The 14,733-nt window shown below is 39.0% G+C and overlaps 1 protein-coding gene across 1 annotated transcript in view; it reads left to right on the top strand.

Annotated features, from left to right (window-relative positions):
- Positions 1-233: 233 nt before the first annotated feature.
- The window catches only part of LOC127809205 (phosphoglycerate mutase-like protein 1), a 43,699-nt gene continuing 29,199 nt past the window's right edge, over positions 234-14,733 (top strand). Inside the window, exons 1-4 of the mRNA XM_052347965.1 lie at positions 234-430; positions 1,486-1,553; positions 1,714-1,821; positions 1,974-2,053. Of these exons, the coding sequence (XP_052203925.1) occupies positions 1,494-1,553; positions 1,714-1,821; positions 1,974-2,053 (248 nt within the window). The 5' untranslated portion in view covers positions 234-430; positions 1,486-1,493. The remainder of the gene's footprint in view (positions 431-1,485; positions 1,554-1,713; positions 1,822-1,973; positions 2,054-14,733) is intronic.

The following is a 14,733-nucleotide window of genomic DNA, read 5'->3' as shown; positions in this document are numbered from 1 at the left end:
AAATTAAAAATTATTTGTGTACAGCATTAGTAAAGAAAAATGTTATTGATATATCTTTATGTATATCTTAAATTACATAAAGATATACTAATGATAAAAAAATTATGTATGGTGCATAAAAATGTACAAAATGTAACTGAGTACAAAAGCATGAGAAAAACTGCAGACAATATCTGGCATGGATTATATAAGATAATTGTACGCGTGTATATGTTCTATTTCAGGCCAGTCAACCCGTTCCAGAAGTCTCACGGGCACCGCAAAATAGATGACCATCCACCCCCTGCCCTATTCGCAACAGTGAGAGCAGACATGTACGCTCGACGCAACCTCCTTTCTTCGAGTTTTGAGCAGTAGCAGCAGCAGCAGATCGTCATCTACCATTGCATCCCTTCTCCTTCCCCTTCCTCTTCCCATTCTTCACTCTCCAGTACGCAATTTTTTTTAATCCCTAGAATCAGTACTCCACTTGACAAGTTGTTTCAAGTCGCACTATCTCTTAACCCTGAATTCATTTCATGCGATTCTTATCTGTTGATACGCAAACACCCGTTTGTGATTTTGGATTTGCCTTTTTATGGTTGGGATTGACATTTTAAATTAGGATTAACTGTTGCCAAGATCTCCGTAATGATGCGAAGTACTTTCAGCCCTCGACTGATTCATTTTTCTCAAATTAAATCAATCCATTTCTCCAATGTACGAGTTAAGCTGGTGTTCACTGAGACTTATTTTCGGGAGCTTAGAAGATGATATTGTATTTTGAATATTGATGATGACATCAATTTGTACAGCAAGCAAATTGTCGATGCTTTTCCTCTGAAGCCATGAGTCATTCCCTCTCTCTCTCTCTCTCTCTCGCTCTTGGCTTTTCCCTTCAACCGTTTTTCTATTAGTAACTCCTAGAAGGAAACATTGTCTAGTTTGGCCTAAATGATTTGTAGTCATTATGTCTTTGCAACAAAAAATAGCTATCCACCAATGTTGCTTTAGATCTTGATAAGAGACCAGGAAAACTGATATCAATGGGCTCTACAGTACAAGCCTCCATGTTGGCTGATTAGAGACAAGTAAAATGATATCTTGAGATGGAAACATTGTTTTAGCAAATTTAGCTGGAACTAAGGTGTAAGTTACTGATTCATGTATAGCAGATTAGCAGGTTTTTGACAATTTTTGAGGGAAACATCAAGTAAAGCGAATGTTATCCTAACATTTTTTGTTAGTTGCACGGTAGATTTTGCAATTCTAGCTACATATTTTTTGAGGTTATGCTTGTTCTTTGCTCAACTAATTTTGAAGTCAAAAAGTCTTTTGTCTAAATAAGGCGGTTGTCAGGTTGATTTGTTCTGCAATTAGGAGATGCCTTATCGTTATCCTTATGAGATACCTTTTAGAAATTTGAACAGTATTTGATATTCTCTTACAGTCTTATTCTATCTGCAAATGTTCTTTTGTTTTCTAAGTTGATTTTATTTAATGCAGTTTAAAGCATGGATGGTAATGGAGGTCCAAGTTTGTATCCGTTGCACCGTTGCAAAACTCTTCACTTTGTAGGTGTCAACATCCTTTTTTTATTTTTTTCCCACTTGAACATGCTGCACCTGTCTGAAGCTTCCATGTCTTATGGGTTAAAGCCATCCAAACCACCGTATTTCTTGACTTTCGTCATGCTTTGCAATCCATTGTCATCTTACAAAGCAATTCATCCAGGTAAGGCATGCACAAGGAATTCACAATGTTGAAGGGGATAAGAACTATAAAGCATATATGTCTCCTGATTACTTTGATGCACAGCTTACTCCATTGGGCTGGCAGCAGGTGGGTAGTTTATCATTTTTTTATTTTTTTTTATGTTGTAGCCTTGTTACATTTGGATAAAGAAAATCTTCTAAATAAGCCTCTTAAGATATATGATTATGACAAAAATATTGAGTGTAATGTTGTAAACAATTTTCTACACTGTTTAACAGGTTGATAACTTGCGGAAACATGTTCAATCAAGTGGGCTATTTAAGAGGATTGATTTAGTCATCGCGTCCCCGTTATTAAGGTATTGATGCTCTGTTCTATATAATTCTGTGGCAACCTTCTATAGATATTAAGGTATTAATACTCTGTTCTATATAATTCTGTGGCAACCTTCTATAGATATTAAGGTATTAATACTCTGTTCTATATAATTCTGTGGCAACCTTCTATAGATATTTTAATGCATGATTGTCTTCTAATTCTACATGGGTTTCATTCAGTTCTTTTTAAAAAAAAAAAAGAAATTGGAGCTAAAATCTAATGGTTAATTAAGCATTCTGCACTGGAATTTGGGATTTAGAAGACTTGGTGATTCTAGTCACTTGCGTGGAAATGCAAATGCTTCTTAGTTTTTGTGCTCAGAGGTGCAAGTATAGTGTAGATTGGGAATGTTCTTGAATGATATTCTTACACTTGCAAGGAATTCATTGTTCATGGATGGCAATGATCATCATGTAACAAATTGAGAGGGGATTTATAGTTCATGCATTACAAAATTCATTGTTTTGTAATTTCTCCTTTTTTTCTTAATTAGGTTTTCTTATTAGCATTGAGGTTTAATTGCTCTACTCTTCACATCTTCTAATTAATAATATTAGAGTATTCTCCAACTTTTGTCCAGTTTGGTATTGTTACCGAAGTCTTTAGTCTAGAATTATGTGTAAATCAATGTATTAGAATTGTTAGCACTTACCAGGATTAGCGTACACCAGTTATAATATTCAGATTTTTAATACCATTGGCATTTTGGTAAATTTTAGATAGTTACTCAAAACCATGAAAAAGGTAAAAGGAAACCCAAGCAAGGTCAAATCTTGACAAGTTGAACCCTAGAAAGTAATAAGAAATAAGGAAACCTAAGAACACCTTGAAAGGCACATGAGCGGCATTTTGGTGCTTTTGAGTTTTAGTAATTTTGACTTCATATTTTTGAAAATAGGAAAAGTTAGCTAAATATTTCCTTTTTCAGGTGTAATTAACCAAAAATGAGGATGGAAAATTTGGGTTAAAATGTGAATTTAGAGAACTTGAGAATGACCCAAAAATACAAAAGTCAATAAAAAACTAGTAGAAAATTCCTAAAAATTTGGAAAAATTCCAAAAAGGGCCTTTGAGTTAGAAAATACCTGAATATGAAAATTTGATTGTCATATACCAACTATGTAGGAAGGTACCTTAATTAGAGAAGCTATAGAGAATGAGTAGTTGTACTCAAGAAGTTACAACATTGAGAGGTTGTACCTTGTTAGTTACAGCTATAAGGACTTGTACTTAGTAAAATAGCTTAATTGCTTGTAATTCCCAGAGCGTGCAGGCCATTAGCCACACATGGGTGGTTGGAGCATGTATATAAGTTGTCCACACCTAGAAGAAGATATCGAATACTAGAATTCTGATATTCTTCGAATCTCTCTCTCTCTCTTCTCTCTTCCCTCTCCGTTCTTTGTTCTTCTAATTCCCCATAAACTTCTCTAATTCTCCCCCTTCTTCTAACATTCTCACCAGATTGGTGAGAGAATTGGTAAGATCCTTTGGGAGTTAACATTTTGGTATCAGAGCAACGCTCTTGGGCAGTGTTCTTTCCCACGAAGTTCGTCGCCATGGCCAATGGAATGAGGATGAAGCAAATGGAGTCTCAACTATAACAAGTCACATTGGCGATGACTGATATGTAGACATGGATGGGAACTGTAGAGTCATCGGTCAAAATGGTGGTGGAGACGAGGATTGATAGGGTGATGGAGAGATGGCAAGAGAAAAATTGTTAGAGAGTCCTAATTGAAATGGGAGTGCCACCGAGATTAAAGAGATAAAGAAGGGAATTCCAAACTGCTAAAGGAGTTGGTGCATAAGATAGAAAGATAAGTCTAAACCGGATAAAGACAGCAGAAAGTTTGAAGATTAAGCTCCTAGAAATCAAGAGAAATAATAGGAATAGATGTGATTATTATCTTTTATTATTTATTGCTTAAATTCTGTTGTATTTTATCTTCTTGTTGTATCTTATCTCCTAAATATTAGGATTAGATATCCTAGAAACTATATAAGTAGAATTCTCTTCATCGAATCAATTAACAAGTTTGATTTCCACAAACTTAGTTGAAGTTCTTGGGTGTTATACCCTTAGAACCAAATATGTTCATGGTATCAAAGCTCAGCTTTGTCTAGCCTAAAGATCCAAGACAGATGGATCCGCAAGGCTGTGGGAATGCAGCTCCAATTGTAGCGGAGTTATTCGATAGTTCGGCCCTTCAACAATCCTCAATTCCAACGACTATGGTGTCTCACAACACCCTGTCATTGGATAGTAATACCTTGCAAATCACTCAACATAGGTTAAACAGAAGAAACTTTAGAGAATGGTTTTAATCCGTAACCTTGGTGATAAAAGGCAAAGGGAAATATGGCTACCTAACTGGGGTAATTCCAACACCACCAGAAGATTCAGGAGATTATCAAAGATGGGAGGTAGAAAATTCAATCTTGATGGCTTGGATCATCAACTCTATGGAGCCAAAGATAAGTTGACCCTATCTGTTCTATAAAACGACAAAAGAAATTTGGGAGGCCGTTCAAGAGATTTACTTCGATCTTAAAAGTACAGCTCAATGCTTCGAGATTAGAGCTACAATTCGAACTACCAAGCAAGGCAGGCTCGGTGTGACAGAATACTATAACAATCTAATGGAATTGTGGCAAGAGATGGATTTGTTTTATGATCCTAAATGGAAGTGTGCAGAAGACAGCCAAAAGCATAGCAAGATGTTGGAAAAGGAGAGAATTTTTTACTTCCTCCAAGGGCTCAATCCAGATTTGGATGAGGTAAGAGGCAGACTTCTAGGCACTAAGCCATTACCATCCATTCGAGAAGCGTTTGCAGAGGTAAGGCGGGAGGAGAGCAGAAAAAGAGTTATGCTGCCTTCTACAACTGAACATAATTCAGGATCAACCCTTATTACTACAAAAAGGGAAGATAATCCTAAGGAGGAGAAGCAATGGTGTGAGCATTGTAACTGACCCTATCACACCAAGAGTACCTGCTAGAAGTTGCATGGAAAACCCCCAAACTAGAAACCTAGGCCTAAGAAGGAGAAAGAGAGATCAGCGTATGCAACAACAAGTGCTCCTACTAGTGAGAAAGGAACGAGTATGAGTTTAACTCATGATCAAATTGAGTTTCTACAGAAGCTGTTACAAAACTCTCATGTTACAAGGGAATCGGAGGATGCAACACTAAGTCACTCAGCATCTATGGCACAAAAAGGTAATCAGACTTTGTCTTTGACTACTAGGAAGATGAATAAGGATTGTTGGGTGGTAGATACCGGAGCATCCGATCGTATGACCGGATCTACTGCCACACTTGATATTTTTCAAATGGAAGAAAAGGAGCTAAATATTTTGATGGCTGATGGAACACAATCATTGGTAAAAGGAAAGTGAAGTGTTTATGTGGCTGGTTTATTGCTCAAATCAGTGTTATATGTGCCAAACCTGAAATATAGTTTGTTATCAGTGAGCAAGTTAACAAAAGACTTGGATTATGACATTTTTTCCTTCATATTGTGTTTTTCAAGATCGATTCTCAGGAAAGACAATTGGCAGTGCTGAGGAGAGGGATGAACTCTATTGGCTTTCCGATAACAAGAATTCTCTTAGTCAAGTTCCACATAGGTTTTCTCTTACAACTAGCTTGGATTTTGAAATTTTATTATGGTATAGATGTCTTGGTCATCCTAGTTTTCCATATTTGAAACGCTTGTACCCTAATTTATTTATCAATAAAGAAAAGTTGGTACTCAAGTATGATCATTGCATTCTTGCCAAGCAAACTCATAGCACTTATCAACCGAACCCATACACTCCTTCTAAACCATTCCATTTGATTCATAGTGATATATGGGGCTTAGCTAGAGTTCCAAACCTAAATGGTGCAAGATGGTTCATAACATTCATTGACGACCATACAAGAGTATGCTGGGTATACCTAATGAAAGAAAAATCCAAGGCATGTGCCATTTTTCAGATTTTCCATAAACTCATTTTGAATGTTTTTCAGTCCTCTATTTGCATTCTTAGGACTGACAATGGCCAATAATTCTTTTCTTATCCATTCACCCAATATCTAACTACCAATGGGATTTTCCATCAAAGTACTTGTCCTTACACCCCTCAGCAAAATAGAATAGCTGAAAGAAAAATTCGACACTTACTTGAAGTGTCTAGATCCCTTATGTTCCCTAGTTCTATTCCAAATAGATATTGGGGGGAGGTAGTCCTAATAGCTGCTTATCTCATCAATAGGCTGCCTTCCAAAGTCCTAAAATACCAAACCCCTTTGCACAACCTTACATCCATTTTTCCTCATGTTTGGACTCTAAACAATCTTCCTCCCAAAGTATTTGGATGTGTGGTACATGTCTACCAAACCAGTCCAAATCATCATAAACTTGAACCAAGAGCCTTAAAGTGTATATTCATTGGGTATCCTCCTACTCAAAAGGGTTATAAGTGCTTTTGCCCTACATCACAAAAAGTTCTTATCTCATGTGATGTAACCTTTGTGGAGAATGAGTTATACTACTCAAATACCACATCTCAAATGAAAGACAACCATTGGGATCCCACTATTCCTATGCCCATTCTATTCCCAATTCTTCAACCCATTCCTAATCATGGTTCAAATCCAACAGCATTCTCAGCTAGCCTCGTTTGAGCCTCACTATCTGAGCCTTCCTCCCTCTCATGAATCTCTAAACCCAGCCAAACCTATGGAAACTAATATAGGAGAAGACTTGGACGTGGAAAAACCAATAAAAGTCTATTCAAGGCAAGGTAAAAATCCGGCTCCTCAACTCAGCCAACTATTAGAACTGAGAGAAGGTCCAGAAACTGAGGGAGAAAATATTGCTGCTGATAGTGAGTTAGACCTTCCTATTGTTATAAGAAAGGGCATAAGATCATGTGTGAAACATCCAATCTCCAATTACTTGACATATTCTAGGTTATCTCCTAAATTCAGGACCTTCATTACTACTTTGGATGGAGTGGATATACCTCGAAATATCCAAGAAGCCCTAGTTGATTCTAAATGGAAGGAGGCAGTGATGGAGGAAATGAGGGCACTCAAAGACAATCACACATGGGAAGTTGTTGACATTCCAAAAAACAAGAAGATTATTGGCTGCAAATGGGTGTTCACAATTAAATACATCTCAGATGGAAGTGTGGACAAATATAAGGTTAGGCTTGTTGCCCAAGGTTACTTTCAAACCTATGGAATAGATTACGAAGAAACCTTTGCTCCAATTGCTACATTAACCTCCATTAGAGTATTATTGTCTATTGTTGTGAATTTGGATTGGGAGTTATTTCAATTTGATATCAAGAATGCATTCCTAAATGGAGAATTAGAAGAAGAAGTATATATGAAGATTCCACCCGAGTTTGAGAAAGAAGAGAGGATTGGCAAGGTATGTAAGCTTCATAAATCTCTTTATGGTTTAAAGCAATCTCCTAGAGCATGGTTTAAGAAATTCAGCTCTAGTTTGACACAATTCGGATACACACAAGGGAAGGTCAACCACACTTTATTTATCAAACATACCAATGAAAAAAGATGCATTTTGATTGTGTATGTAGATGATATAATTGTTACGGGGGATGATGTTTAAGAAATTGTAGCCTTAAAACAGAAGCTAAAGGCAAAATTTGTGCTAAAGGACTTGGGAACAATGAAGTATTTTTTGGGGATGGAAATTGCAAGAAGTAAAGAAGGTATGATAATATCTCAAAGAAAATATACTCTTGATCTTCTAAGAGATATATGAATGATTGGATGCAAACCAAGATACACCCCTCTAGAAAGAAATTGGAAATATGATATGTTAAGAGAGAGAATGATCCTCAGGTGGATAAGGAAAGGTATCAATAGCTAGTTGGAAGGCTAATCTATTTGTCTTTAACTCGTCCAGACATAGCCTATCCTGTGAACATCATAAGCCAATTTATGCATGCTCCAATTCAACAACATATGGCAGTTGTATACCATATTTTGAGGTACTTGAAAAGAACACCAGGTAAGGGATTATTGTTTCAAAAGAGTAATGAAAGGGGGACTGAAGGATATTCTAATGCAGATTGGGCAGGATTAGTGATGGGCAGCCGGTCTACATCGGGTTTTTGCACAAAATTGTGGGGGCAACCTAGTCACATGGAGAAGTAAAAAGCAATCTGTAGTGGCAAGAAACAGTGCTAAGGCAGAATTCAGGGCCATTGCCCAAGGTATTTGTGAGCTAATTTGGTTGGTAAGATTAATGGAGGATCTACAACTACCACTAACAAATCTGACAAAGCTTTACAGTGATAGTAAATCAGCTATAAGTATTGTTAACAATCCAGTACAACATGATAGAATGAAACATGTCAGGATTGACTGGAGTTTCATCCAACGGGAGATTGAAGAAGAAGATATCAAATTGATATATATTCCTACAACAGAACAGGTAGTGGATGTGCTCACCAAATCCATGACAAGATCAAGTTTTGAGACTCTCATCAACAAGCTAGGAATGAAAGATATCTATTCCTTAGCTTGGGGGGGGGGGGGGTGTTAGAGAGTCCTAAGTGAAATAGGAGTGCCACCGAGGTTAAAGAGATAAAGAAGGGAATTCCAAATTGCTAAAGGAGTTGGTAGATAAGATAGAAAGATAAGTCTAAACCGGATAAAGGCAGCAGAAAGTTTGAAGATTAAGCTCCTAAAAATTAGGAGAAATAATAGGAATAGATGTGATTATTATCTTTTATTATTTATTGCTTAAATTCTATTGTATTTTATCTTCTTGTTGTATCTTGTCTCCTAAATATTAGGATTAGATAGCCTAGAAACTGTATAAGTAGAATTCTCTTCATCGAATCAATTAACAAGTTTGATTTCCACCAACTTAGTTGAAGTTCTCGGGTGTTATACCCTTAGAACCAAATCTGTTCAAAAATCGAGAACAGAGTAATTTGTTATGCAATTAGATGAGGAAGCAGATGCAACAATTTATGAGAATGTTCTCTAGTCAATAGCCAGTAAGGCTTTCTGTTGAATTTCCTCCTAGGGAGAGGTCAAAACCCATCCTTCCTGGAGTGGGAATGGGACATCAACCAGTAGGGACATTGGAGTTTGAGATAGAATCAGAGATTATGGGGGAGAACACTTTGGAGAGGAGACAAGAGACTCAAGCTAATTGGAATTAGCCGAGTTTCCCTGCACCAAAGTTAATGATACCATTATTTGATGGGGAGAACCCAAGGTGGTGGGTGAGGCATTGTGAATGGATGTTCACTATGTACACGCCCAATTAGTAGAAAATTACATTAGCTTCTGCCTATTTGAATGACATAGGAGATGCTTGGTTCCAAGGATGGATCCAAGTGAAGGAGGGTTGTCCCTGGAATGAGTCTGCAAATGACTTGTGTGAGAGGTTTGGGGATGGGAGTATGATGGATGTAGTCAAAGAATTCAATAAATTTAAACAAGAAGGGACAATATAGACCTACTAGCTCAAGTTTGAGAAGCAAAGCTCACTAATGATGATCCATAACCCCCATCTAATAGAAGATTATTTTGTATCAAATTTCATTAGTGGTTTAAGTGATGAGGTGAGGCCAATGGTGAAGATGCTGCAACCCCACACCATCAAACGAGCAGTTGAAAGTTCTCGGTTGCAAGAATTAATAATAGAGGCCTTGATGAAGAAACTGAGGGTGCATATGAGAGGGGTCAATTCCCATGTTTGGCAAGTAGGAAACAAAGGAGTGGGTAAGGAGGCACGTCAGGTGGGCCAAGGTCACAAAGGGCTCCTTGCCTTATCGATGGCTAACTTGGTGCAAACATGAGGAAGGATGATGGAGCTAAGGCGACAAGCAGGACTATGCTACCATTGTGGGGATAAATATTTCCCAGAACATCGGTGTAAGAGGCAATTACTTTTGTTGGAAGGAGAAGAGGATGAAGAGGTGGAAGTAAGAGAATCAAGTAGACCTATGGAAGGCAAAGGAGAGGACAAGGGAGAGATTTCCCTACACGCTCTAAAGGGGTTAGCAAACAACAAAATTATCAAGGTGGAAGGAAAGGTACAAAATGTCAATTGATGGTGCTTATTGATAGTGCTAGTACTCATAGCTTTTTGGATAAGACCATAGCTAGAAAGCTCAATTGTGTGCTCACTGACATTCATCCCCTTTCAGTGACAGTTGCAAATGGTAACAAGGTTCTTAGCCACTCGGCTGGCATGGGATTTTGTTAGGAGATGCATGGAGAAGAATTTGTGGCTGATTTAAGATTGTTAAAATTGGGAGGGTGTAAAATTGTGCTTGTGGTGGATTGGATGAAGGAGGTAAACCCCACTTGTTTTGATTTCAACAAGATGGAGGTAACCTTTGAAAAGGATGGCCATAGAAGAACCCTCACTGATAGCTCAAAGACAGGGGTTTGCAAAATGATATCAGGAAGGAAGTTGCAAAGATTGTTCAAGAGATAGGGGTTTTCCATTCATGCTATTGAGCAATCAGGAGAGAATCAGGAGCATGAAGGACAATTGATGGTGATTGTTACTAGCTAATTGCAAGATCAATGGGAGGTACATGAGATTGACTTGCTTAACATACTTTTATTTGAGTTTAGGGACCTCTTTGTTGAGCCAAATTCCTTACCTCCCGAAAGACCTTATGATCGTGCCATCAACCTTAAATCTAATGTGGAACCAGCCAATGTGAGATCTTGCCGTTATCCACTTAGACAGAAAACAAAAATTGAAAAACTAATCAAAGGTATGCTGAAAAAAGCTATCACCCAACCAAGTCGTGGCCCTTTTGCTTCTCCCGTGCTACTTGTCAAAAAGAACAATGGGACATGGCAACTTTGTGCTGACTATTGTCAACTAAATGCCATCACCATCAAAGACAAGTTTCCCATACCCATTGTGGAAGATTTACTTGATGAACTCAAACATGCTTCAGTTTTTACCAAGTTAGACCTTAGGTTTGGCTATCACCAAATAAGAATGAGGTCTGAAGACATACTTAAGACAACTTTTAAAACCCATCAAGGGCACTATGAGTTCATTGTAATGCCCTTTGGACTCACCAACGCCCCAGTCACCTTTCAAGTATTGATGAACCAAATTTTTGAACCTTACTTGCGTAAATTCATCCTAATATTTTTTTATGACATTCTTGTCTACAGTCCCTCTTTTGCCAAGTACCTAAACATCCTGAAAATCACTTTTGAGGTCATTAGATTCAACAAATTGTATGTTAAGGAGTCAAAGTGTGCCTTTGCACAAAGGCTGGTAGAGTACTTAGAGCACATTATATCAAATGCAGGGGTAAGCACTAATCCCAGTAAGGTGGCAGCCATGGTTGCTTGGCCTAGGCTTACCAATGTTAAGGGCCTTGGGGGTTTCCTGGGGTTGATTGGCTATTACCAAAGGTTTGTAAAGGATTATGGGGTAATTAGCCGTCCCCTCACTGAGTTGTTGAAAAAAGAAGGGTTCAAATGGAGTTCTAGGGCTGGGGAAGCATTGGACAAACTCAAAAAGGCAATGAATAAGTGCCAACCCTTGGATTACTGAATTTCAGTAAACCTTTCATTTTGGAAACAGATGGCTAGCCTCAGTGGTGGTATAACTCTAACCACCATAGTTCTATAAAGATGTCTCCCTTTGAGGCTCTTTATGGTTACAAGCCACCTCTGTTGCCAATCTTGAGCAATTCATCTGCAATGGCAGCTGTAGACACCTATCTGCAATAGAGGCAGCAAGCCTTACAACTGTTGAAAGCTGAATTGGCTATATCCAAGAACCTAATGAAGCAAATTGCAGACAAAAGGAGGAGTGAAAGGGAGTTTTAGATTGGGGATGCTGTCTACCTAAAGCTCAAACCAGGCCACCTAACGGCTCTAATGTAGAGGCCCATTTCGAAATTGAACCCTAAATTCTATGGTCCTTTTCCAATTACTACTCGAATTGGAAATGTTGCTTATAGCCTGCAACTGCTCGAAGGCTCCAACATTCATTCGGTGTCTTATGTTTCTTTCCTTAAGAAATCAGTGGGAACACAGCCGGTGAGTTCTTCCTTACCTACTCTCCCTAACACCGACAACAGCACCATGGAACTAGTAACCATAGTGGGCAGAAGAATCATCTATAAACAGGGTGCACCTATCACTCAAGTCCTTATCCGATGGTCCATCTTTCATCCGGACAATAACACATGGGAATACCTTTTGGATTTACTTAAGCAATTTCCTTAGGCTGCTAACCTCCTTTGCATTTCTAGAGGACAAGAAATTTCTGAAGGGGTTAGCAATTGTCATATACTAGCTATGTAGGAAGGTACCTTAATTAGAGAAGCTATAGAGAATGAGTAGTTGTACTTGGGAAGTTACAGCATTGAGAGGTTGTACGTTGTTAGTTACAGCTGTAAGGACTTGTACTTAGTAAAATAGCTTAATTACTTGTAATGCCTAGAACGTGCAGGCCGTTGGCCGCACATGGGTGGTTGGATCAGCATGTATATGTCACACGTCACCAGCTCTTATACCTTTTATTATTGTCGATTTTTATTTTTTGCATTCGCTATGTTGCTGTAACTTCTTATTTCAGTATTTTCTTGTTAGCATAAGTGGACAAGTGGAATATTCTGTGCATGGGCCAGCTGGCTGATTGGTTGCAACGGCCGGGTTGGGAATTTGCCCTTGGGCAGCCTACTTATAGTTAGTTATCTGGCTATGGATGGCATGAATGAGAATTACCAAATTCTGTTTCTCCCTATCGTTCTTCTCTCTCTCTCTATTTTCTCTCTTCCTCTCTCTCAAATTCGTTTCTGTAACTGCTCGGATTGAGAAGCTACTAATCCAATCCTACTCGGGTTGGAATTCTCACTATTGTTACGCGAGGATCGTGACAACTTGGTATCAGAGCACCGATTCTCGGCTGATAATATTGAACCAATGGCGGATGGAACTAGGATGAAAGGATTGGAGACGCAGCTGCAACAGGTCAGCTCGTCACTGGTTGATTTCCACAATCGAGTTGATCAGTTGGAGTTGGGAGCTACGAGGGAGCACGAAGCAATCGTAGCATTGGACCGTAAGGTCGAGAGTTCAATGGAAGGAATGGAACGCAGGCTGGATGGTTCCATTGCGAGAGTGAGGGATGAGTTGGGAGCCCAGATGCAACGATTTATGTTGATGTTCACCGGACAGCATGTAGTAAGGCTCTCGCCTGATTTTCCTCACAAGGGAAGAACGAAACCTATTCTGGGGGACCATATAATGAACCAAAGAAGCAACCACCGGGAAAATGAGATGGAACCTGAAGAGGAAATGGAAGGATCAGTGAGGAGAAGGAGAGATGACCAAGTTCATCACCAACCGCCTGGGTTTCCTATGCCCCGAATGGAGATACCAACCTTCGAGGGAGCCAATCCCCGATGGTGGGTTAGGAGGTGTGAGAGAGTATTTGAATGGTATAATATACCTGAGAGGCAGAGGATCACGTTGGCGTCAGCCTACTTTAACGAGGTGGTGGACGCATGGTATCAAGGATGTGTGGGAATGGGAAGGACTCACACTTGGGAGGAATTTGCAGAAAGATTGAATGAACGCTTTGGAGAAAGAAGTATGGTGGATGTGGTAGAAGAGTTTAATAAGCTGAAGCAGGTTGGGAGTGTCGAATCCTACCAAAAATGGTTTGAGGAGCTTAAGTCCCTTATGATCCACCATAATCCGCACCTATCTAAAGCTTATTTCGTGTCCAGTTATTTAAGTGGGTTGAATGATGAACTGAGACCTATGGTGAAAGTATTGAAGCCCAAAACGGTCGAGCACATAGTTCTGAAAGGCGTGAGGCGCAAAAGGTCCTGGAGCCTGAGGCACGAGGCGAGGCGCACCTTTTAGGAAAAAAACTCAAAATCTTGTAAAATCATAAATAACTATCAAATTATCAATAATAACACATTCATATCATTCATGATTCATTATCTTCAAATTCTATAAACTAACAACATCAAAGTTAATGTGATGGTATTCTAAAACCGCCTACAAGATGTTGTTTCGCCCGAAATATACCACCTTTTGTTACTTTACGATAAAATTTACATGTGGTGGTATTTCTATCATTAGGATCAGCTTCAAAATAATTCCATGCCGGGTTCGTTTTGGAAGTGGTTGACGACATTTATTGGGCTGTTGCAACACAGTTCCAATTTCCCCAAAATTCTCCTAATGATAGAAATAAACTATAAAGACTTAAAGCAAATTTCAGCAACCAGCTGCCAGCAAAATAAATTAGGCAAAAATGCAAGAAATAAACAAATAAAATACAAGTAAAGAACTTACAATATGAAATTATGAATATAGGAGAAGACGTGGGCAACCTTAGGCCCTTAGCAGCTTCAACTTGAAGAGCTCAAGAGCAGATGAGAAGAGAGGCGAGGAAGAGAGGAGAAGACTGTGGGCAGACTCGGCAGAGGAGAATAGAAGAAGAGGGCGCGGCTGGAGACTGGAGAGGAAAGGAAGAGGAAGATCAAGGGGTCGCGGCTAGAGAGGAGAGGAAGCTGGAGAGGAGAGGAAGAGAGGAGGCAGGCGCGGCTGGGGCTAGAGAGGAAGAGGAAGATCGAGCGAGCGAGCAGCGAGCTGGAAAGGAGAGG

Source organism: Diospyros lotus, chromosome 9, assembly GCF_014633365.1.
Source record: "Diospyros lotus cultivar Yz01 chromosome 9, ASM1463336v1, whole genome shotgun sequence".
Taxonomy (NCBI): Eukaryota; Viridiplantae; Streptophyta; class Magnoliopsida; order Ericales; family Ebenaceae; genus Diospyros; species Diospyros lotus.
This window is presented reverse-complemented; position numbering and strand designations above follow the sequence as displayed.